General features: G+C 37.9%; 1 protein-coding gene across 1 annotated transcript; it reads right to left on the minus strand.

Annotated features, from left to right (window-relative positions):
- Window positions 1-696: 696 nt before the first annotated feature.
- Window positions 697-23,216, minus strand: LOC109606214 (zinc finger protein 91). Its single transcript, XM_049967318.1, has 7 exons — window positions 22,744-23,216; window positions 22,419-22,634; window positions 17,914-18,541; window positions 3,630-4,336; window positions 2,670-3,314; window positions 1,946-2,606; window positions 697-1,831 (listed from the first exon to the last, which is right to left on the minus strand). The coding sequence occupies exons 2-7, from the start codon at window positions 22,611-22,613 to the stop codon at window positions 741-743; spliced, it is 3,927 nt and encodes a 1,308-aa protein (XP_049823275.1). The 5' UTR covers window positions 22,614-22,634; window positions 22,744-23,216; the 3' UTR covers window positions 697-740.
- Window positions 23,217-23,599: the final 383 nt, after the last annotated feature.

Raw genomic sequence — 23,599 nt, forward strand, 5'->3', positions numbered from 1 at the left:
CTATAAATTCCACCTCAAAAAAACTCGAATGTGTCCTTATAGGCACTTTTGGTTCATGTTTCAAATAAAAAACGACACCAACAAGCCAAAATATATGAATTCTTTTAAGGATGTTTAGTTTTATCTTGCCTTTATTGTTAGTAGTATTTTTATAGACATACAGATTCGAATATAATATGTTTTATTGACATCTGTGTATATATTTGCCTTCATAAAAAACTAGAATGTGTCTTTATAGGCTATTTCCTGGTTTTAGTCTCAAATAAAAAATTTCACCAACAAGCCATCTTCTCTTGACTTTATTTCATTATTAGTATTTTTATAGATAAACTTAAATTTAAGTAGTTTGGTTGTTCTTTACAAAATATCTATAAATTTCTCCTTAAAAAAACTCAAATGTGTCCTTATAGGCACTTTTTGGTACATGTTTCAAATAAAAAACGTCACCAACAAGCCAAAATGTGTGAATTCTTTTAAGGATGTTTGGTTTTATCTTGTCTTTATTATTAGTAGTATTTTTATAGACATACAGATTCGAATTTAAGATGTTTTATTGTCATCTATGTATATATTTGCCTTCATAGAAAAACTAGAATGTGTCTTTATAGGCTATTTCCTGGTTTTTGTCTCAAATAAAAAACGTCACCAACAAGCCTAAAGAGAGTGAATTCTATTAAAATTATTTGGTTTTATATTGTTCCAATTATTATTGGTATTTTTTTAAACATACAAAATTGAATTCAAGTTGTTTTATTGTCCTCGCTAAACTCGACTGCATTTTCATCAGCCATTTCCTCATTTACATCTCCGAATTCCTTCCCATAGTGCAACCCCAAGTGCACCTTCAAACTCCCAAGGGTGGTGAAAGCTTTATCACATACGTTGCACGTGTAGGGTTTGTCTTCACCGTTCAGCTTTTTGTGTTTTTCATTAATCGTCGATTTCGTACTTGCAGTTTGTGGTCTGAGATGAAGGTTCAAGTGCTTTTTCAACGAGCTCGAAGTGGTGAACGTCTTAAGGCAGTGCGTGCAGGCGTAGGGGCGGACGCCCGTGTGCGTCCTCAGATGCACGTTCAAGTTGCCTTTGGTGTAAAACCCCTTGCCGCAATACGAACACTCGTACCGTTCGTCACCGTGCGTCCTAACGTGGTTGTCCAGATGGGTCTTCAGCAAAAACATCTTACCACAGACGTGGCAAAAGTAGTTCCTTGCACTCGGTCGCTTTAGTTGGGTACGACGACAACCGTGCCTGCTCATAGTTCCGGAGCTGGGGAAGGCTTTGTTGCAGGTCGGGCACTTGTACGGGCGTTCTCCGGTGTGCAACCTTTCGTGAATGTTCAGGTCACCCTTCAGCGAGAAACGCTTGCCGCAATACTGGCAGGAAAAGGGTCTTTCACCTGTGTGCGTCCTGAAGTGGGTTGCGAGCAGGCTCGGCTGCTTGAAACGTTTGGAGCAAATCGGGCAGACGTGGGGGCCGTCGCCACCGTGCACCGACATGTGCGACTCCAAGCCGTCCGGGCGGGCGAAAGTCTTGTCGCAAACCTTGCAAGGGAACTTCTTCTCGCTGTGCATGTACCTTTGGTGGGTGTTTAGGGTGCTGCTTTTGGTGAAGGTCATGTTGCAAGTGGGGCAGGAGAAAGGTCTTTCGCCCGTGTGTTTCCTCATGTGCACCGTCAAGTCGCCTTTTAAGTTGTAGGCGTTGTTGCACCAAGGGCACTTATGACGTTTTGCCGCCTCCAAAGTTTGGACGTTCGACTCCAGTTCTATTGTGATCACTTCCGAATCCTCGTGGGTTAGCAAGTGGTCCTCCAGAAGGGCCACTTCCGTGAATCCTTAAAAAAGTTAAACAAAAGATAAAATTAACAGTTTGCACGGGGGTTTATTAATAAAATCATAAACATGTTAATGTTAAATAAGTTAATCGTGTTCAATTTGATGTATGGTGCGTTCGTGCTTCCTCATGTCCCTGCTCCGGGTGAAGCTCTTGCCGCAAACGTGGCAAGGAAAGTGCCGCACCCCCGCGTGTATCTCCTTGTGCTTCGTCAGGTTGCCCTTCTCCGTGAACCGCCTGCCGCACAAGTCACAACAGTACGGCTTCAGGCCCGCGTGTATGGCCCGGTGCTTCTTCATGTTGTGACTGAAGTTGAACCTCTTGCCGCAGTCCTGGCACTCGTACCTCTTGTTGTGGACGTGCGACAGCATGTGGCGCTTGAGCAGCTCCTTGATCGAGAAGTTCTTCGCACAAACCTGGCACTGGTGCGGCTTTTCGCCCGAGTGCCTCTTGAGGTGGATCTGGAGGCTGGCCTTGACGGTGAAGGCTTTGCCGCACTCGCTGCACAGGTACTTCTTTTCCTCGTGTATTGTTTCGTGTTTCTTTAACGTCTCCAAAGTCTTCATGTTTTTGCCGCACGTCTTACAGTAGTACGAGTAAACGGGCTTGAGTTCTTGGTGCCTCAGCATGTGTTTATTGTACAGTTTGAGGCGCAAGAAAGTCTTGGCGCAAACGGCGCAGGTCTGCCGCGGTTTCTTGTCCGCCTGGTGCGTCCTCTGGTGTCTTCGGAGACTCCTCGCGGACGACAGCCCTTTAAATAAATAAAACCAGTTACCCTCGGTAATTTTAATGAGTTGGAGCAAAGCACATTGCATCAAATGTCTACGTAAGTGTTAAGCTATTTTATGGTTAAGTCGCTGATGCTTCCTCATGTCCCTCTCCCGGGAGTACGACTTGCCGCACACGCCGCACGGGAAGTACTTCTCGCCCGAGTGCACGTCCATGTGCTTCGTCAGGTTGCCCTTCTCGGTGAACCTCCTGCCGCATATCTCGCACTCGAAACGTCTCACGCCCGAATGTATGACCATGTGGTACTTCAGCTTGTGGTTGAAGTTGAACCGCTTGCCGCAGATCTTGCAGTCGAACCGCTTGTTGGGCACGTGGATGAGCATGTGCCTCGCCAGCAGGTCTTTGACGGAGAACCGCTTGTGGCACACCTGGCATTCGTGCGGCTTAACGGGCGTGTGCCTCTTGAGGTGGTAATAGAGGGTGGACTTCATGGCGAACGACTTGCCGCACTCGCTGCACAAGTAGTCCTTGTGCTCGTGCGTCAGCTCGTGCGACTTCAGCGTCACGGCCGTCTTCAGCGACTTGCCGCACGTTTTGCACACGTACTCCTCTCTTTTCGTGGGCGTGTCGTACGGTACGCGGTGGGTCAGCGAGTGTCTTTGCAGGGTCGTGGCCGACGCGTATCCTTGAACAACAAAACTTAACTGTACTACTGGACAAGTAGTCAAGTGGGGGCATGCACTAACTACTAAAAACTGTCGGGGGAGGGCGATTAAAGTTGACACCTTCGTTTCTTAAAAATAATTGTATTTTTACATAGAAATACGTACAACATAATTTAATTTAATCAAGAACATAAATACTATTTAACATGTACAAGTTAAAATTACTTTTTTAAAGTACTTCATAAATTAATAGTGAGACAGTGTTTCCTAAGGACTAAAAATAAAGTAGTTCATTTCCTTCTTAAAGGCCCAATAAACCTGCGAATAATTGGATGAACCATTTTATTTTTATGTTATCTTATCTAATTCACAAAATGCTTATTTTTTATCGACAGCAGATCAGGCATCTTCCTGTTCGTTGACGGTTTTGACGTCAATAATGGTGAAGGTGTCAATGGAATGTACATTTCTCTGGTGCTTCCGCATGTCGCGGCTCCTGGTGAAGGTCTTGGCGCAAATGGAGCAGGGGAACCGCTTGTCGCCCGAGTGGAGGCCCTTGTGCTTGGTCAGGTTGCCCTTCTCGGCGAAGGCCCTGCCGCAGATCTCGCAGGCGAACATCTTCAGTCCCGAGTGTATGACCATGTGCGTCTTCAGGCTGTGATTGAAGTTGAACCGCTTGCCGCACTCCTTGCACTCGTACTTCTTGTTGTTGACGTGGCACAGCATGTGGCGCTTAAGCAGCGGCTTGATGGAGAACCTGCGCTGGCACACGTGACACTCGTGCGGTTTCTCCCCGGAGTGGCGCTGCAGGTGTATCTGCAGGCTGGCGTTCACCGAGAACGACTTGCCGCACAGGCTGCACAAGAACATCTTCTCCTCGTGGATCAGTTCGTGCCTTTTGAGCGACTCCTTGGTCTTTAGGGACTTGCCGCAGGTGGCGCAGGGGTACATCTCGGCTTTCACATTGTCTTTTTGCTTGTGCTGCTCGAGATGCTGCTTATAGACCGAGATGCGGTAGAAGACCTTTTTGCATTGGTCGCACGTGTTTTTCTGCTTCTTTGGTTGTTCGTGCTGTTTTAAATGCCTTCTTAGGCCCCGCTCACCGGTCAGTCCTTTAACAATAAAATCATCTTGTTACAACCACACTCTACAACACATAAAATTTAATTTTCCGAAGCATTTGATACTAGTTAATTAAAGTTAATTAATAGATAGTTATAAGTTAAAGTAATAAATGTTATTAGAATGAAGGTATTTAAGTACCTAATAAGTCGCGTAATTAATTGATTAATTAGCGTCGTGCACTTGCCGCTCGTGCTTCCTCATGTCCCGATTCCTCGAGAACGACTTGCCGCAGTACGAGCAAGTGAAGTTCCTCATTCCCGTGTGTATTTCCATGTGCTTGGTGAGGTTGCCCTTGGCCGCGAACGACCTGCCGCACAGCTTGCAGCTGTACGACTTGACGCCGGTGTGCAGCACCAAGTGCTCCTTGAGGTGGTGCGTGAACTTGAACTTTTTCCCGCACTCGGCGCACTCGTACTTCTTGATGTCGGTGTGCGAGAGCATGTGCCTGTTCAGCAGGTCCTTGATGGAGAACCGTTTCTCGCATATCTCGCACTTGAACGGCTTGAAGGTGGCGTGCCGCTTCAGGTGGGTGATCAGGTTGCCTTTGACGGCGAACGACTTGCCGCACTCGCTGCACAAGAACTTCTTCTCCCCGTGAGTCATCTCGTGATTCCTCAACGTCTGCAACGACTTCATCCCTTTGCCGCATATTTTACAATAGTACTGATCACCGGTCTTGCTTTCCTCGATTTTGTGGCGCATCAGGTGCTTCTCGTACACTTTTATCTGCATGAACACTTTGCCGCAGGTGGCGCACGTATTTTTTTGTTTGTTGGGCACTTGGTGCAGTTTTAAGTGTATTTGGAGGCTGCTAGCTCTCGACAAACCTTTAAAAATAAAACCACACTGTAATACATCACATCAAACAGTACTAAAATAATCTGATAATTGATTTCCTGAAGCAACTTTCAAGTACAGACAGACAGGGTGTTCCTCAATGGGAAAACTCGAAGTGAATAAAATAAAGGGGGTCGATTAGCAAGTGTTTATTTATAAATAAGTGGCGTACATAAAATAAGTTAAAGTTAAATAATACTGGTTAAGGTGGCAGTTTTGGGGGTGGTACCCTAGGCGGGTTCCACGACGCCGTGCACGTTCCTCTGGTGCTTCCTCATGTCGCGGTTCCTCGAGAACGTCTTCAGACAGATCTTGCACGGGAAGCTGGTCTCGCCCGTGTGCAGCTGCACGTGCTTCGTCAGGTTGCCCTTGGAGGCGAAGCTGCGGCCGCACAGCTGGCACGAGAACGCCTTCAGGCCCGTATGTAGGACGATGTGGTCCCTCAGGTGGTGCGACCGCTTGAACTTCTTGCCGCACAGCTCGCACTCGTACTTCTTTTCGTCCGAGTGCGACACCATGTGCCTGCGCAGGAAGTTCTTCACCGAGAACGTCCGCTGGCATATCGTGCACCTGTACGGCTTCTCCCCGGTGTGCGTCGTGTAGTGCGTCTGCAAGCTGCCGTTGCTCGAGAACGCCTTGCCGCACTCGCTGCACAGGAACTTCTTCTCGCCGTGTATCTTTTCGTGGGCGTTCAGACGCTGCAACGTTTTCAGGCCTTTGCCGCACGTTTTGCAATAGAAATTGTACTCGCCCGGCTTCATGCTATTCTCGATTTCGTGCTTAAGCAAGTGCTTCTTGTAGCCTTTCACTTGGATGAACTCTTTGCCGCAAAAGCCGCACACGTTTTTCTGTTTGTTCGGCGTTTCGTGCAGCTTTATGTGAGAGTGGAGACTGCTGGCCGACGACAGCCCTTTAAAAATAAAACCACACTGTAACAATCAATCAACTACTTTAGGCAACTATTACAATTATTTCTTTATTCGGTACTATTGCGGTACTAAAACAAAAAAATTTAACGTCTGATAAATGTTTTAAACTATCGGAGTGTTATAAATATTTTACTTTAGTGTTTATATCCCATTTGGGTCAATCCCCGGTACTAACTTGCCTTGTTGTTTCGTCAAGGTCGTTTCTTCATTAACCACTTCTAGTCACATAATTTGATGAATATCCTTTTATTTATTTATTTGGGCACATTGTGTACATCTAAATTCCTTGCAGAACCAAGTCTCAGCGAATATGTACTGATTCCTTTCAGTTTATCAAACTTCTTCTTAGTAGCCTTAAATACTTTCTTAAAGACTAATTGGATGACTTATCTTTAAAATAAAGTTGTTGCAATTGACAGTTTAGTTAATGGTGAGAGATTTGTTACAAACACAAAATAATCAATCACAATTTTTCATCAAAAACTTTATTACAGGTTCAATACTTCATACATTCACTACATACATCCACTTAATTACATAATACTTCTGTTCCTTGCTGCTTCCTCGTAACATCTCCTTCAGAAAGAATAAGAGAAGGCATATATATCTTCAAGGGAACACCTTGGTACTACTTGTATCTAAATCCAGTACTCTTAATTCAATTACATAATGCTTCAATTTCTTCCTATTTTCTCATGTTCCTCTGTTTTGAAGATGTCTTCCCGCAGATTTGAAGGCAACCTTTGGAACTCCTGACCAAGTACCATCATGTTCATATGCTGGCACAGCCACAGGTTCAATACTTCATACATGCACTTAATTATATAATACTTCAGTTCTTTACTGCTTCCTCGTAATGTCTCCTTCAGAAAGAATAAGAGAAGGCATATATATCTTCAAAGTAACACCTTATTCAAAGCTAAGCTCTTGAATATCTGACTTATCTTGAATTTATATGTTTAGTACTACTTGGAACACCTTATTTAAAGGCAACCTCTTGAACACCTGACTTATCTTGCACTTGTATGTTTGGTACTACTTGGACCTTCCAAATTCTAAATTCAGTACTCTTAGTTCAATTACATAATGCTTCAGTTTCTTCCTGTTTCCTTATGTTCCTCTGTTTTGAAGATGTCTTCCCGCAGACTTGAAGGCAACATTTGGAACTCCTGAATAAGTACCATCATGTTCACATACTGGCACAGCCACAGGTTCAATATTCCATACATCAATTTAATTATATAGTACTTCAGTTCCTTGCTGCTTCCTCGTAATGTCCTCTTCAGAAGGAACATCATTGAACATCTGATATATCACCAAGGTCAAATATTAAAACGTACTATTTGTTAGGCACAGCCCAAAAATGAATGGTATTTCAAATTTTGTTACATATCCAGTACTCTTTACATGCACTCACTTAATTACATAATACTTCCTAATTCCTCTTAATTTTTCTATCAGAAAAACTAAGGGAACATCTTACTTAAAGGCAACCTCTTGAACATCTGACTTAGTTTGCTTTTGTATGTTTGGCACAACTTGCATCATCCAAATTCCATATGCAGTACTCTTAATTTAGTTACATAATGCTGTTTTCCCAAGTTCCTCTGTTTCGAAGAGGAGTTCTCCAAGGTATAATAGTTTGTACTTCATTCATTGAAGGCACCCTTTGGAACCAGTGAGCAAGTACCATCAGCCACAATGTTTGGAGGTTTGTTGCGACAATTCAATTACTCAGTCACATTCGATATGGCATGCACGTTCCTCTCGTGCTTCCTCATGTCCCTCTGCCTGGAGAAGGTCTTCTCGCACACGGAGCAGGGGAAGACCTTCTCGCCGGTGTGCAGCTGCTTGTGCTTTGTCAGGTTGCCCTTGAAGGCGAAGCTCCTGCCGCACAGGTCGCAGACGAACGCCTTGAGGCCCGTGTGCAACACCATGTGCGTCTTCAGGTCGTGCAGCCTCTTGAACATCTTCTCGCACACCTTGCACGCGTACTTCTTCAGGTCCGAGTGCGTCAGCATGTGCCTGCGCAGGAAGTACTTGACCGAAAACCGCCTGTCGCACACGTGACACTTGTGCGGCTTCTCCCCGCTGTGCGTGCTCACGTGTATCTGCAGGCTGCTCTTGCTGGCGTACGCCTTGCCGCACTCGCAGCACAGGAACTTCTTCTCGCCGTGTATCTTTTCGTGCGCGTTCAACCGCTGAAGGGTCTTCAGTCCTTTGCCGCACGTTTTGCAATAGTAATTGTACTCGCCCGGCTTCATGCTGTTCTCGATCTCGTGCTTGAGCAAGTGCTTCTTGTAGCCCTTTATCTGTATGAACCTTTTGCCGCAGTAGCTGCACACGTTTTCCTGTTTGTTAGGGCTTGCGTGCAGCTTTATATGAGCCTGAAGACCCTTCGGTGATGTCAGCCCTTTAAAAATAAAATTACGCTATAACTGACGCCTTGTACCTTGCGAGGTGGGTTAGGGGAGTACCCGAAGCAACTCTATCGTGTAAATAAATCAGCGGTGGGGGTTACATATACTTTATTAATTAATTAATTAAGACCAACTTTCAACATTTCCTAACGTCGGCTCTGGAGGGCCAACCTTAGGAATTGTTCAAAATTGCTTCTAATAAGGTTTTAAATATAAAATTTGACATGTGATCTATTTTAAAATAAATTATGTAAGTTAGTACGGGCCGTACTGTACGGAGGATTCATCAACAGTGTGACAGTTTTGAGGGGTCTAAGTTATAAATTTAGGCGCCCAGTATGATCTGGTGCACGTTCCTCTCGTGCTTCTTCATGTCGCGATTGCGGGAGAACGTCTTGCCGCAGACGCCGCAGGGGTAGTGCTTGTGTCCGGTGTGGATCTCCATGTGCTTGGTGAGGTTGCCCTTCTCGGCGAACTGGCGGCCGCACAGCTGGCAGCCGAACGCCTTGATGCCGGTGTGCAGCACCATGTGCTTCTTCAAGTGGTGGTCGCGCTTCAGCCGTTTGCCGCACAGCTTGCACTCGTACTTCTTGTAGTCCGAGTGCGAGATCATGTGCCTGTTCAGGAAGTTCTTGATGGTGAACGACTTGTCGCACAGCGAGCACTTGTACGGCTTCTCGCCGGTGTGCGTCCTCCAGTGGTTCTCCAAGCTGCCCTTCGTCGAGAACGCCTTGCCGCACTGGCTGCACAGGAACTGTTTCTCCTCGTGCGTCATCTCGTGCACCTTCAGCCGCTGCATGTTCTTCATGCCCTTGCCGCACGTTTTGCAGTAATAGAGGTACTCGCCCGGTTTCAGGTTCTTTTCGATTTCGTGCGTGAGCAGGTGCTTCTTGTAGCCCTTTAACTGTATGAACACTTTGCCGCAAAAGCCGCACGTATTTTTTTGTTTGTTCGGCACCTCGTGCAGACGCAAATGCTTTTGGAGACTGCTCGCCCGCGACAGCCCTTTAAAAATAAAACCATGGTGTAATAGCACATCAGTTATATTTCCAGAAGCAATTTGTTTTGTTTTGTCAAAGGGTGTTCCAAGTACTGCATTAGCGGAGGGGTTGGACGGGGGGGTGGAGGGCCGCAATCAGAAACAAACGATCAAAACGTCAAACATGATTTTATTGACTGATAAAAATAAATTTTTGCCTACAACTTCAATTTCATCATCATCATCATCAGCAACAGTGTTTTCGAGTACTTCTTTAGTGTAGTACCGGAGGAATTCGATTTAATTAAAATACAATAAATTTATTATTCATTACAATAAATACAATATGGGTGTGTGTGTGTGTGTATATATATAAAAATTACAATCCGTTAATAATAATTAATACAATAAAGATGAAAAAAAAAATAATAATAATTACAGTAACCATACTTAAAATATAGAAAAATATGATAATTAATTACGATGATTGAGCTTCACGAAGATACATAAACGTTACGTAAATGAAACAGTTAACTGTTAAGTTGAGAATGGGTTAGTTACTGCTATCTTGGTCTTCCTCAGTTTGTTCCGCATCGTCGCCAACTTCGGCGATGACAAAGGTCTCGACCGTCTGCCTGTGGCAGCGCTTGTGCTTCTCCAGGTCCTCCAGTTCGTAAAACGTCTTGCCGCACACGGCGCACAGATGGAACTCGCCGCCGTGCTCGTCGCGCAGCACGTCGTCCCTCAAGTCCTCGATGGCGTTGATGTTGTGGCTCCTGCGGTGCTTCTTCAGACTGCTCGAGTCGTAGAACCCCTTGTTGCAGACGACGCACAGGTAGGGCGTCTCCCCGGTGTGCGTCCTCACGTGCACCGTCAGGTTGCCCTTGAGGGCGAACGTCTTGCCGCAGTAGGAGCAGGCGAAGGGGCGCTCGCCGCTGTGCGTGCGCATGTGGTACTTGAGGTGCGACGGCTGCTGGAACTTCTTGTCGCAGTGCACGCACTTGTGCGGGCGCACGCCCGTGTGCGACAGCATGTGCGTGTCGAAGCTGGTCGCGTGCGAGAACGACTTGGCGCAGATGCTGCAGGTGTGCGGCTTCTCGCCGGTGTGCGTCCGGAAGTGGCTCTCCAGCGCCGCCTTCGTGAAGAACTTCTTGCCGCACTCGCTGCAGAGGAACTTGCGCTCGCCGTGCGTCACCAGGTGCGCCTTGAGCAGGTGCTTGGTCTTGTACTTGCGGCCGCACGCCGTGCACGCGAACGCCTTCAGGCTCTCGTCCGCGGTGGCGGCCGCCTTCGCGCACTCCGCCCCGTCGCAACGCTCGCCGACCTCGTCGTGCTTCAGCATGTGCATGCGATAGGCGGTGTAGCGCTTAAAGTGGCGGCCGCACACCTCGCACACCGCGTTCACGTAGCCGCCGCCCGACTCGTGCACTTTTAAGTGGGCCTGCAGGGACGGTGCTTGAATAAAACCTTAAAAATAAAAATGATGCGATTATTGACGGCCAACTTGTCCGCGCTTTCAATTTCCGGAAGCATATCTCTCTCTCTCTGTGTGTGGCCGAGCCCGCCACACGATTTTTTATTTCTACCTAAGGTGTTTCCAAACTTATAGTACATTAATTGAAGCATTCAATGCCGACGCCCCTGCCGTTGTGTTTAATTATAACGACGCTAATTTTTAGGTTATGTCGTTTTATACAATTATTTAAGTATGAATTGAGGTTATGTTGATGTTTGTCGAGTTTCCTTTTGTCCTTTGATCTAAGTACAATGGTTTGGGGGGTTTAATTATAACAAAACTAATTTCTAGGTTATGTCAATTATTTAAGTAAAAGTAAATTGTGATTATGTTGGTGTTTGTCAAGTTTCCTAACTTTTGAACTAAGTACAATAATGAAATGTTTCTATGTAGACTGGGTTTAATTATAATAAAACTAATTTTTAGGTTATGTTCTTTTAAACAATTATTTAAGTACAAGTATAAATTGAGGTTATGTTGCTGTTTGTCATGTTTCCTAACTTTTGACCCCTGAACTAAGTACAATAATGAAATGTTTCTAAGTAGATTGGGTTTAATTATAATAAAACTAACTTTTAGATCATGTCCTTTTAAATAAAAGTATAAATTGGAGTTACGTTAATGTTTGTCAAGTTTCCTAACTTTTGACTTTTGAACTAAGTACAATAATGAAATGTTTCTATGTAGACTGGGTTTAATTATAATAAAACTAATTTTAAGGTTATGTCATTTAAACAATTACTTAAGTAAAAGTATAAATTGAGATTATGTTGATGTTCGTCGTGTTTCCTTTTGTCCTTTTTATCTAAGTACAATGGTTTGAGAGGTTTAATTACAATAAAACTAATTTCTAAGTTATATCCTTTTAAACAATTATTTAAGTAAAAGTATAAATTGAGGTTATGTTGATGTGAGTCAAGTTTCTTAACTTAACTTGACTTTTGCACTAAATACAATAATGAAATGTTGTCGTGTCGTATGTTTTCTAGTCTTTCTATACAGGGTGATTCACGTAACTTATTTATTAAAAATGTATGCACAAAGTTAAGAAGTATTGATATAAAATTTTTATATAACTTAACTATAACTTTTCTAATTTATTTTAAACAAACAAAAAATAAAAACACCCTGTATATTTTTGAATTTTTAAATTCTGCAAGCAATTAAAAATAAAATATGTATGTACCCAACAGTTTTTGAGTCAATAATTTTTTTCTAAAAATTTAGTAAAGTAATTGTCTAAGTAAAATGTCTGTAAATCCACAGATTTGGAAGATGTAAATTTTAATTTTGGCATATTTGTTAATCAAGGACCGTTCTATAAGAAGCCATTATTGGTATTCCGATATTTTATACAGGGTGTTCGATATTTACGTTCAAATTTGTGAATTATATAACATCAGCAACTTTTCCATTTTCAATGGAACACCCTGTGTATTTTTGGATTTCTAAATTGTAGATACAATTACAAATAAAATAGGTATACTATATCCTATACCAAATCTCATTAGTTTATGAGTTATTAATTTTTTTCTAAAAGTTTTTACAAATTGATGGTCTTCTAACTAAAATATCAGTAGTCACAAATTTGGATGGTGGAAAGTTCATTTTTGGCATATTTATTAACCAAGAACTATTCCATAAAAAGCCATTATTTGTACTCCCATATTTTATACAAAGTGTTCGTTGATTACGTTTAAATCTGTGATTTTTAAAACATCAATAACTGTTATTTTCTATGAAACACCCTGTATATTTTAGGATTTCTAAATTTTATATGTAATTACAAATGAAATAGGTATACCACATCATGTACCAAAACTCCATAGTTTTTGGGTTATCAATTTTTTTCTAAAAATTTTTACAAATTGATGGTCTTCTAACTAAAATATCAGAAAAGTCACAAATTTGGACACTGGAAAGATCATTTTTGGCATATTTATTAACCAAGAACTATTCCATAAAAAACCATTATTTGTACTCCCATATTTTATACAAAGTGTTCGTTGATTACGTTTAAATCTGTGATTTTTAAAACATCAATAACTGTTATTTTCTATGAAAAACCCTGTATATTTTAGGATTTCTAAATTTTACATGTAATTACAAATAAAATAGGTATACCACATCATGTACCAAAACTCAGTAGTTTTTGAGTTATCAATTTTGTTCTAAAAATTTTTACAAATTGATGGTCTTCTAACTAAAATATCAGTAAAGTCATAAATTTGGATGCTGGAAAGTTCATTTTTGGCATATTTATTAACCAAAGACCATTTTTTAAAGAATCATTATTTGTACTCCCATATTTTATACAGGGTGTTCGTTAATTACGTTTAAACTTGTAAATGAATAACTGTTAGTTTCAGTGGAATACCCTGTATATTTTTATAGAACTAAAATCAATAGGGACACCATGTATAGATTAGTATAACACATATAATTGGAAAGAAAATGGGTATAGCATATACTAAAACTTAAGTCAATAGTTTTTGAGTTATTAATTTTTATCCAAAAATTTTGACAGATTGAAGGTCTAAGATATCTGTAAAGCCATCAGTTTGGATGCTGGAAAGTTCATTTTTGGTATATTTACTAAAAAAGGACCATTCTATAAGGAGCCATCATTTGTACTCCCATAGTTTATACAGGGTGTTCATTAAATACGTTTAAATTTGTTTATTTTAAAACATCAATAACTTTGTTATTTTCAGTGGAATATCATTTAAAGAACTAAAATCAATAGTTTTTTAGCTATTAATTTTTTAGAGACACCATGTATGTTTTAGTTATGATTAATATAAAATTTATAATAATATTCATTTTATATGTAGGTCACGTTATTATAAATTTCGTTAATCACCCTGTATATGAGGGTAAGAATATTAATGTAACGTTTAAAAAATAGTACATTATCATACGAGTGTGTAAAGCGTAAAGTAGTTATAAAGTAGATAATTGAAAAGTTTTTAATATAATAAAAACAATTTTAGGTTTATGTTGACGTGCGGCATATGTTTTCCACTTCATCAGCAGCGATTTCCGTAACAAAAATTACTTTTCAACCGAAGTAATAATAAAATCATTTTCCATCCACGATAAAACCATTTAATCAACCAATACAACCAAAGCCTGACTTAAATAAAATCATAACATCAATTACATAAGCAGCGTTAAACGAAGCGTCACGTCGCCTCGACGACCGTCACCTCCTCGACGTAAACGTCCCGCGTCCCGTCCACCAGCTGCACGATCTCGACGTTGTCGCCGCCCAGCTGCTCCAGCGCCGCCTCGTGCTTGCGCACGTGCCTCTTGTAGCCGCACGACTCGTAGAATCCCTTGTCGCAGTGCGGACACACGTACGGCGTCTCGCCCGTGTGCATGCGCACGTGCGTCGCCAGGTTGCCCTTCAGGGCGAAGCCGCGGTCGCAGTACGTGCACCGGTACGGCCGTTCGCCGGTGTGGGTGCGCGTGTGGTTCTTCAGATGCGACAGCTGGATGAACCGTTTGCCGCACGTGTCGCACGCGTACCGCCTGTGCCCGGTGTGGCTGAGCAAGTGCGACGTGTAGTGGCTCTTGTGGGCGAACGCCTTGGAGCAGTGCACGCACACGTGCGGCCTCTCCTTGGTGTGCACCTTGAGGTGCGAGTTGAGCTCCGCCTTGGTGACGAACCGCTTGCCGCACTCCTGACAGACGAATGTCTTCGGGCCGTGCGTCTGCAGGTGCTGGTTCAGTATCACTTTGGTCTTGTAGAACTTGCCGCACACGTTGCAGATGAAACGGGGCGTCGTGTCGCCGTCCCCGTCCGACAGATAGTCGTCCTCGGTCGCCGTTTTCATGATTTCCTTGTGCTCACGCATGTGCACTCTGTACGGTCTGTAACGTTTGAACGTCATCTGACAGATCTGGCAAATGAACAACAGACCGTCGCCGGTGATGGTCTCTTCAGGTCTGTGGACCGACAGGTGCTTGTTCAGGCTAGTCGATTGAATAAATCCTTAAATAAACAATATTGTTCCATGTTTTTAGTCTGCTTACGTAACACGTTCAAATTTCCGGAAGCAAAGTGCGTTTATACAGGGTGTCCCACACGACGACTTACCGACAACACGCACTACTGCCACTTCATTAATCAATAAATAAATAAATAAATAAATAAATAAATAAATATTGACGTAGGTGTACACAAATTGGACCGGGCGCAACTCTCAGTTAAACAACTGTTGTGTGTACTAAATAATACGCATTAAGGGTGTCTAATAAATATGAATTAGTTCTCATAGCTTAGTAAATAAAATTGTGCCACCCCCCCTCAACAATTTATATTTTTGTGGGACACCCTACCTACAAAATTTTTGTCAAACGGCCGCGATTTAGTTCGTTTTTCTATTGTAGCACGTTAACCTGAAATTGATTTGCCGCCTCCTGATGATAAAACAACACAGACAATTTTATTAAATTTTGTAATAGTTTATATTTACTGAACTATGAAATAATTCTATATATATTGGAACACCCTATATAGAAACTAAAATCTTGTATTTTTTTAAACTAATACTTGATTTTTAATACAATGTGCTTCGGAAATTTAATCATCATCCTTCGAGTTAAATGTCGCATTTATTATTAATTAATTAACTAAAATATTGTTAGGTACGTTTAACTCGATGGTGATTTTTACATTATTAAAATTTAGACGAAAACCTGCGACTTAAGCAAATGTGTGATGGCTATTGTTGGCAAAATCAAAATATTTTGTATATAGAAAATAATTACTAATTAATTAGCTGAAAATATTTTTTTATTTACTGCTAATTAAATGCTGATTAATACCACTGTAATGAATTTTTAATTTTAAATAATTACAAATTAAAAAGACTAATTAACTTACATTCAAAAGATTTTATTTTTTTTTAGAGTAAAACGAAAACATTCCCCATTTATTTATAATTACAAAGAATTATGAAAAGTAATTAATTAATGCTCTGAAAAATGGAAATATTGGATTAACTGTCGTTAAGAATATAATTTAAATAACAAAAACTGCTGAAAATCGACAAAAATTAATCATTTTATTATTGGATAACATTTCTTACGTAATAAACATTTTAGAAAAGCGACAAACTGTGACATTTAAACATCTATCCACTGTAACTAAGACAATTTTGTAACTAAACAAACTGTTAATCAAAAATATGAAAATTTGAGACGAGTGATAAAATTTATTATTGGATAAGATTCCCCAAATAACAAAAACTGCTGAAAAACAACAAAAGTTACAAAGAATTTAAACATTTCTCCACTGTAACTAAGATATTTTTGTAACTAAACTAAATGTTAATCAAATATATGAAAATTTGAGACGAGTGATAAAATTTATTATTGGATAAGATTCCCCAAATAACAAAAACTGCTGAAAAACAACAAAAGTTACAAAGAATTTAAACATTTCTTAACTGTAACTAAGACATTTTTGTAACTAAACTAAATGTTAATTAAAAATATGAAAATTTGGGACGAGTGATAAAATTTATTATTGGATAAGATTCCCCAAATAAAAAAAACTGCTGAAAAACGACAAAAGTTACAAAGAATTTAAACATTTCTCCACTTTAACTAAGATATTTTTGTAACTAAACTAAATGTTAATTAAAAATATGAAAATTTGAGACGAGTGATGAAATTTATTATTGGATAAGATTCCCCAAATAACAAAAACTGCTGAAAAACAACAAAAGTTACAAAGAATTTAAACATTTCTCCACTGTAACTAAGATATTTTTGTAACTAAACTAAATGTTAATTAAAAATATGAAAATTTGGGACGAGTGATAAAATTTATTATTGGATAAGATTCCCCAAATAACAAAAACTGCTGAAAAACGACAAGTTACAAAGAATTTAAACATTTCTCCACTGTAACTAAGATATTTTTGTAACTAAACTAAATGTTAATCAAAATTATGAAAATTTGAGACGAGTGATGAAATTTATTATTGGATAAGATTCCCCAAATAACAAAAACTGCTGAAAAACGACAAAAGTTACAAAGAATTTAAACATTTCTCCACTGTAACTAAGATATTTTTGTAACTAAACTAAATGTTAATCAAAAATATGAAAATTTGAGACGAGTGATAAAATTTATTATTGGATAAGATTCCCCAAATAACAAAAACTGCTGAAAACCGACAAAAGTTACGAAGAATGTAAACATATATCCACTATATTAAGACATTTTTGTTCCTAAACAAACTGTTAATTAAAAATATGAAAATTGGAGACGAGTGATAAAATTTATTATTGGATAAGATTCACTAAATAACAAAAACTGCTGAAAATCGGCATTAGTTAGATATTACTTAAATCCTCTGTGTAAATTAATTTAAAATATGAACATTTGAGGAGAGTGATAAAATTTATTATGGGACAAAATTATGTAAGTAACAAAAACTGTTGAATAGTTGAAAATAGACAAAAATTAAACGTTTGACAACTTATATACCTAAAAAATTATTAAATAGTATAATTAGAAAGAATTATTTAAATAACAAAACTACTGAAAATCAACAAGAGATGTAATTTAAACTGTCACAAACTGTAATTTAAAAGAAGTCTATAGAAAATTGTTAGTTTGTTAAAATATATGAATAAATAAATAAAATAAGATATTTTATGCCGTTAAAGAAATCTGGAAATAAACACACACCAAATTAACCAGTTTGGGACACCCTGTACATGTAAAAATTGAAATATGTAAACGAGTATTGGTAATCAATTCGAATGCACAAAATTTTTGATTTTGCCAACTTCAGTGACGTATACACGCACACTTACGTCCGCCGCCAAGTATCGCCGTGAAGGAAAAACATTCCGAACTCACCTTTCCCGCAGATCTGACAGACGTGCGGCCTTTCGCCGGTGTGGATCATCTTGTGCCGTCGCAAGTTGCCCGCCAGACTGAAGCTCTGCTGGCACACGTTGCACTCGAACGGCTTCTCCTTCGTATGCACCCTGAGATGCTGCGACATCTTGGACGCGACCACCTCCTTGCTACAGTACTTGCACACCTTCGTCTTGGGCGCGGCCCTGGCCCGGTCCTGCGGCCCGTCCTGCTCCTCCTTGCCGTTCTCGGACTTGGGGAAGCGCAGTATCAGCGGTATGTCGTCCTCGTCCGAGTAGTCGTCCTCCTGCTTGAACGTCTCTATCGTCTCGCTCTTGATCGTCTCGTCCGCGTTCGGCTCCTCCTGTTTGACGACGTCGTCGTCGGAGCAGGAGCCGGGCGAGTCGGCGGCCAGGTCGGCGTGCAGGTCGTCGTCGTCGTCGCGCAGTATCTCGAACTTCTTGTCGTTCGCGAAGTCCGTCTCGTGGAAGACCTGGTCCTTTTTCGTTATTATCTGCCTGAATAGCAGGTCGTATTTCAGCACTTGCTCCTTGAAACCGAAGAACTTCCATATCTCCTTCGTGCACTTCATGCATATGTTCTGCGGCATTTGAGGGTTGCTGGTTGTCTAAAAAAATTGAATAACCCAGATTATTTTAGGTTAAAAAAATATTTGTTTATGTACTGTGTATAACTCTTATTTTCAATAAAACACCCTGTATATTTTAGGATTTATAAATTTTACATGTAATTACAAATAAAATAGGTATACCACATCATGTACCAAATGTCAATAGTTTTTGAGTTATTGATTTTTTTCTAAAAATTTTAACAAATTGATGGTCTTCCAACTAAAATATCAGTAAAGTCACAAATTTGGATGCTGTAAAGTTCATCTTTAGCATATTTATTAACCAAGGGCTATTCCATAAGAAGCCATTATTTGTACTCCCATATTTTATACAAAGTGTTCGTTGATTACGTTTAAATCTGTGCTTTTAAAAACATAAATAACTGCTATTTTCTATGAAACACCCTGTACGTTTTAAGATTTTTAAATTTTGCATAAACAAATTTCTTTGAACCTGTGTAAAGAATGTGATAAGCCTTACATTTTTTAAAAATAATCAGTGACGTTGAAAATAGGTCTAGAAAAAGAGGAGAACCAGAATCTAGACTAATTATAATTTTGGAAATAGTTTCATTGACTTCTAGATATATATTTTAGGATAATACATACGAAATTTAAACACGATTGCATTTCAGGTAAAAATTATTCAGATTTCCCTCATTATTGGTTCTACCTGTGGCAAATTTTGACCACTTCTATAACCAAATCAGCCAAAGATATAATATTATTATTATATTACAAATTATATATTTTAACAAAGTTTGTCATTTTAATGACAACTTTTGTATTTCAAATGAAAACCATAAGTAAATATGAATTTTTATGAAATTTAGTATATACCCATTTCAAAAGGCGCCTAATCCAGTGGTGTAGTTAAATTTTCTATGAACATGTTTATGATGAATGATCAGTTTTCATTTTTTTATAGAAAATTTAACTACACCGTTGGATTCAATATGTCCTGAAGTGACTATATACCAAATTTCATAAAAAATATGTATATTCATAATTCTGTGGAAAAATTAAAAATTATATTCGAATAAATTGTAAAAAAGCAAAAATTATCATGTTTTTCAATAAAATTAAAAAATCATATTTTTTTTATAAATTTACTGTTTAATTAATAATTTATTTAAACAATAAATAATAATAATTTATTAATTAAAATTAATTAATAAATTATATAATAATATATACTAAATATTCTTGAGAAATAAGATAATTTGTGCAGTTTTTAATAGTTTATTCGATTGACTACTTGATTAAAAAAATCAAAACATGAAAAGAATATAATTTTTATTTTTTTTTCTACAGAATTATGAATATGCATTTTTTATAAAACGTACCCATTTCAAAAGGTGTAGTTACATTTTCTATAAACAAATTAATGATGAATGATTTCTTCAGTTTTCATTTTTACATAGAAAATTTAAGTACACCACTGGATTCAATATCTCCTGAAGTGAGTATATACCATATTTCATAAAAAATATGCATATTCCTAATTCTGTAGAAAAATAATGTACTATTTTTAATGGTTAAATATAATTATTTAATTTAAACTATTAAACTACTTGATTAAAAAAATAAAAACATGATAAGAATATAATTTTTAATTTTTCTGCACAATATGCATTTTTATGGAATTTAGTATATACCCATTTCAAAAAATGCTTACTCCAGTGGTGTAGTTAGATTTTCTATAAAAAATTTATAAAGGATTTCATTTTTCATACCAATAAAATTACCCGTTTGTTAAAATTAGACAAAAAAAAAAACAAATTTTATGAGGATCTCTCGCTTTCAACTAAGCCCCACTGTATATTAATAAATAAATCAAATTAATTAATATTTTGAAGTTGAACAAATTTGGTACTCGCTGTACTGTTATTTTCTTACTTAGCTTGTCATTATTTATTTTAATATTATAATCGTAATAATTAAATACAGGGTGTTAAATTATTTATGATTAATTTTGTACATCTTAAAACATCAATATCATTGTTATTTTCAATGGAACGCCCTTTATATTTTTGGATTTTGAAGTGCAAGTAAAATGCAAAATGTATTTTTTTCCAAATATTGACAGATTGGTGGTCTCACAACTTTTTATCCAATTTTTTTTTTTTCAATTGTAAAGAATGAAAATATGCACTTATAAACAAAACGTGACGTATTTTGGCCCAAAACCTAAACCTGCAGAGTAACTTTTAGGCACCAAAACTGAAGAAATTCTACTAACCATTTTTTTATAGAGAATTTAACTACACCAATGGACTCAACATCGTCTAAAAAGAGTATATACTAAGTTTCATAAAAAATATGCACATTCATAATTCTGTGGAAAAAATATAAATTACATTCTTTTAATGATTTTATTTTTTCATTCAAGTAGTTTGTCGAATAAACTATTAGAAATAGCACAAATTTTATTATAATTGAATAATATTTAAAAATTATACTCCTTTTGTGAATTTATTAATCAAACAGGAATATTATACTATTATGAATACTCATATTTGTTATGAAATTTGGTATGTACCCACTTCAAACGGTGCTTAATTCAGTTCTACAGTTAGATTTTCTGTAAAAAAATTACCGGTGTCGTTTCTTTCATTTTCATACCTAAAAAATGACCCTTTATACCATAGAATGGTCCTCAGTTAACAAATTTATCAAATATGAACTAATTTTTGTTGTTTAATATGCAGTGTGGCCCATTTAAAAGTAGGACACCCTTATAAAATTTTGTATTTTTTGTCCTATTTTGATAAACATTTATTTCAGTTGTGGAGCATGTAAATATGTACTTATAGACAAAATGTCACGTTGTTTGGCCCAAAACCAAAACCTACAGGATAATTTTTAAGATATGAAAATGGAACAAATGATACCAATAATTTTATTATAGAAAATCTAGCTGTAATACTGAATTTGAGCCCCTTTTGAAGTGGGTACATACCAAATTTCATAAAAAATATGCATATTCATAGTAGTATAATATTCCTGTTTGAAAAATAAATTCACAATTTTTCAATTTTATTCAATTATAATAAAATTTGTGCTATTTTTAATAGTTTATTCGACAAATTACTTGATTCAAAAATCATTAAAATAATGTAATTTATATTTTTTCCACAGAATTATGAATATGCATATTTTTTATGAAATTTAGTATATACTCATTTCAGGCGATATTGAGTCCAGTGGTGTAGTTAAATTTTCTATAAAACATACTTAGTAGATTTCTTCAGTTTTCATGACTAAAAGTTAAAATAAATATAAATAAATTACATGATTTTATTTTTTCAATCAAGTAGTTTGATGAATTAACTATTAAAAATAGCACAAATTATATTATAATTGAATAAAAATTAAAAAATTATACTCCTTTTGTGAATTTATTAATCAAACAGGAATATTATACTATTATGAATAAGCATATTTTTTATGAAATTTGGTGTGTACCCACTTCAAAAGGTGCTCAATTTAGTATTACAGTTAGATTTTCTATAATAAAATTACTGGAGACATTTCTTCCATGTTTATACCTTAAAAATTACCCTGTTAGGTTCAAAAAACGTGATATTTTGTCTACAAGTACATATTTTCATGCTTCACAATTGAAAATTGAACTTTATAAAGGTGTCCCAGTTTTAAATAGGCCACACTGTATATATTAAACAACAAAAATTAGTAAATATGTTGCAAGTTGTACAGTTTAAATGAACAAAATTGGTACACACTGTACTAACTGTTTTGTTACTTTGCTTGTCACTTATTTGTTTACTTTTTGAGCATTATAAAATATTAATAATTATACTTTTTACTTATAATTTAAAACTGCCACATTATTAATGAATGAAAAACTTACATCTACTTCTAAATAATGTTTGAACAGTTCGGTCAGCTGGACCCCATCCTTGTGAGACACCTTAGATATTGCCTTCAGCTTATCCCTGGACAAACATGTCCTGCATATTTTTTGGAAGTCCTCCACCTCAATGTCCAACTCCTGTTTGATGTACTCCTGCGGCTGTTTACTTTTTACAGTTTCGCTTGTGTCCATAGTCGATAAATCACAGTACGGCTAAAAAAGGTGCAATCAATACATTTTAGGTTAGAGCGTGTAAACAATGAAGGCATTGTTATTGTTTTAACGTTTTGGCGGCTCCAAAATATAATCAACACGGACTCACCTTTATACATAAATCGCGTTATTATTTTTAAGGGTGCAACGCACACGTATTTACACGTCCATCGACAGTCGCCCCACGGCTAATCGCTTGGCGTCACTCCGTCAGAACGGGAAAGGTGACGTTACCGATCGCGCACAAACCGACGCCGCACTTATTCGTCGTGCGTTCCTCCGTTACGTGGTCCGCACAATTCACGCGCCGCATCCGCGAACCCGCTATGGCCAAAAAGTCGCGTCACGGAGGGGTGGGTTCGCTGAATTCGTCGCAATTTCCGCGAAAAACCTATTTCGGAGGACTGTATGCGGCGTTCGCGTGCGACTCGCTAGATGGCGGCACCGGACGGGCGGTCGATAACAGCGACGCGCAACGGTACGCTTCGAACGTGGATTCAAATCGATTATTAATTATTTGTTTTGTACCTGTTTATTTTAGTTTAAGTTATTTGTTATAAATACATGTTTATTAATAAATTATACTTTACCACAATTGCCTTATCACACAAATAATCAAAACTTTACCATGTTATATACAGTGCGTTCTTTAATTACGTTAAAATTTGACAGTTTTAAAATTACAACAACTTAGTTGTTGTTGTAAGTTATTTTCAATGAAACATATTTTTGAATCTGTCACTTTCATTTAGAAACTTGGTACAGTAATAGTTTTTGAAAGATTCAAATCGATTATTAATTATTATTATTGGACCTGTTTATTTTAATGACTGTTCGTTAATTCATTTGTTATAAATATCAGTTTAAAATTATTTATTATTAAATTATACTTTACCACAATTACCCTATCACACCAATAACCAAAACTTTACCATGTTTTATACAGGGCGTTCGTTAGTTACGTT

This window comes from Aethina tumida, chromosome 5 (genome assembly GCF_024364675.1).
Source record: "Aethina tumida isolate Nest 87 chromosome 5, icAetTumi1.1, whole genome shotgun sequence".
Taxonomy (NCBI): Eukaryota; Metazoa; Arthropoda; class Insecta; order Coleoptera; family Nitidulidae; genus Aethina; species Aethina tumida.

Coding starts and splice junctions, on each gene's coding strand:
- LOC109606214 (XM_049967318.1), bottom strand. CDS start 22,613: ATGGACACAAGCGAAACTGTAAAAAGTAAACAGCCGCAGGAGTACATC. Junction 18,542..22,418: donor AACATTATTTAGAAGTAGAT/GTAAGTTTTTCA, acceptor CAATTTTTTTAG/ACAACCAGCAACCCTCAAAT. Junction 3,315..3,629: donor CCGTCAACGAACAGGAAGAT/GCCTGATCTGCT, acceptor CTCCCCCGACAG/TTTTTAGTAGTTAGTGCATG.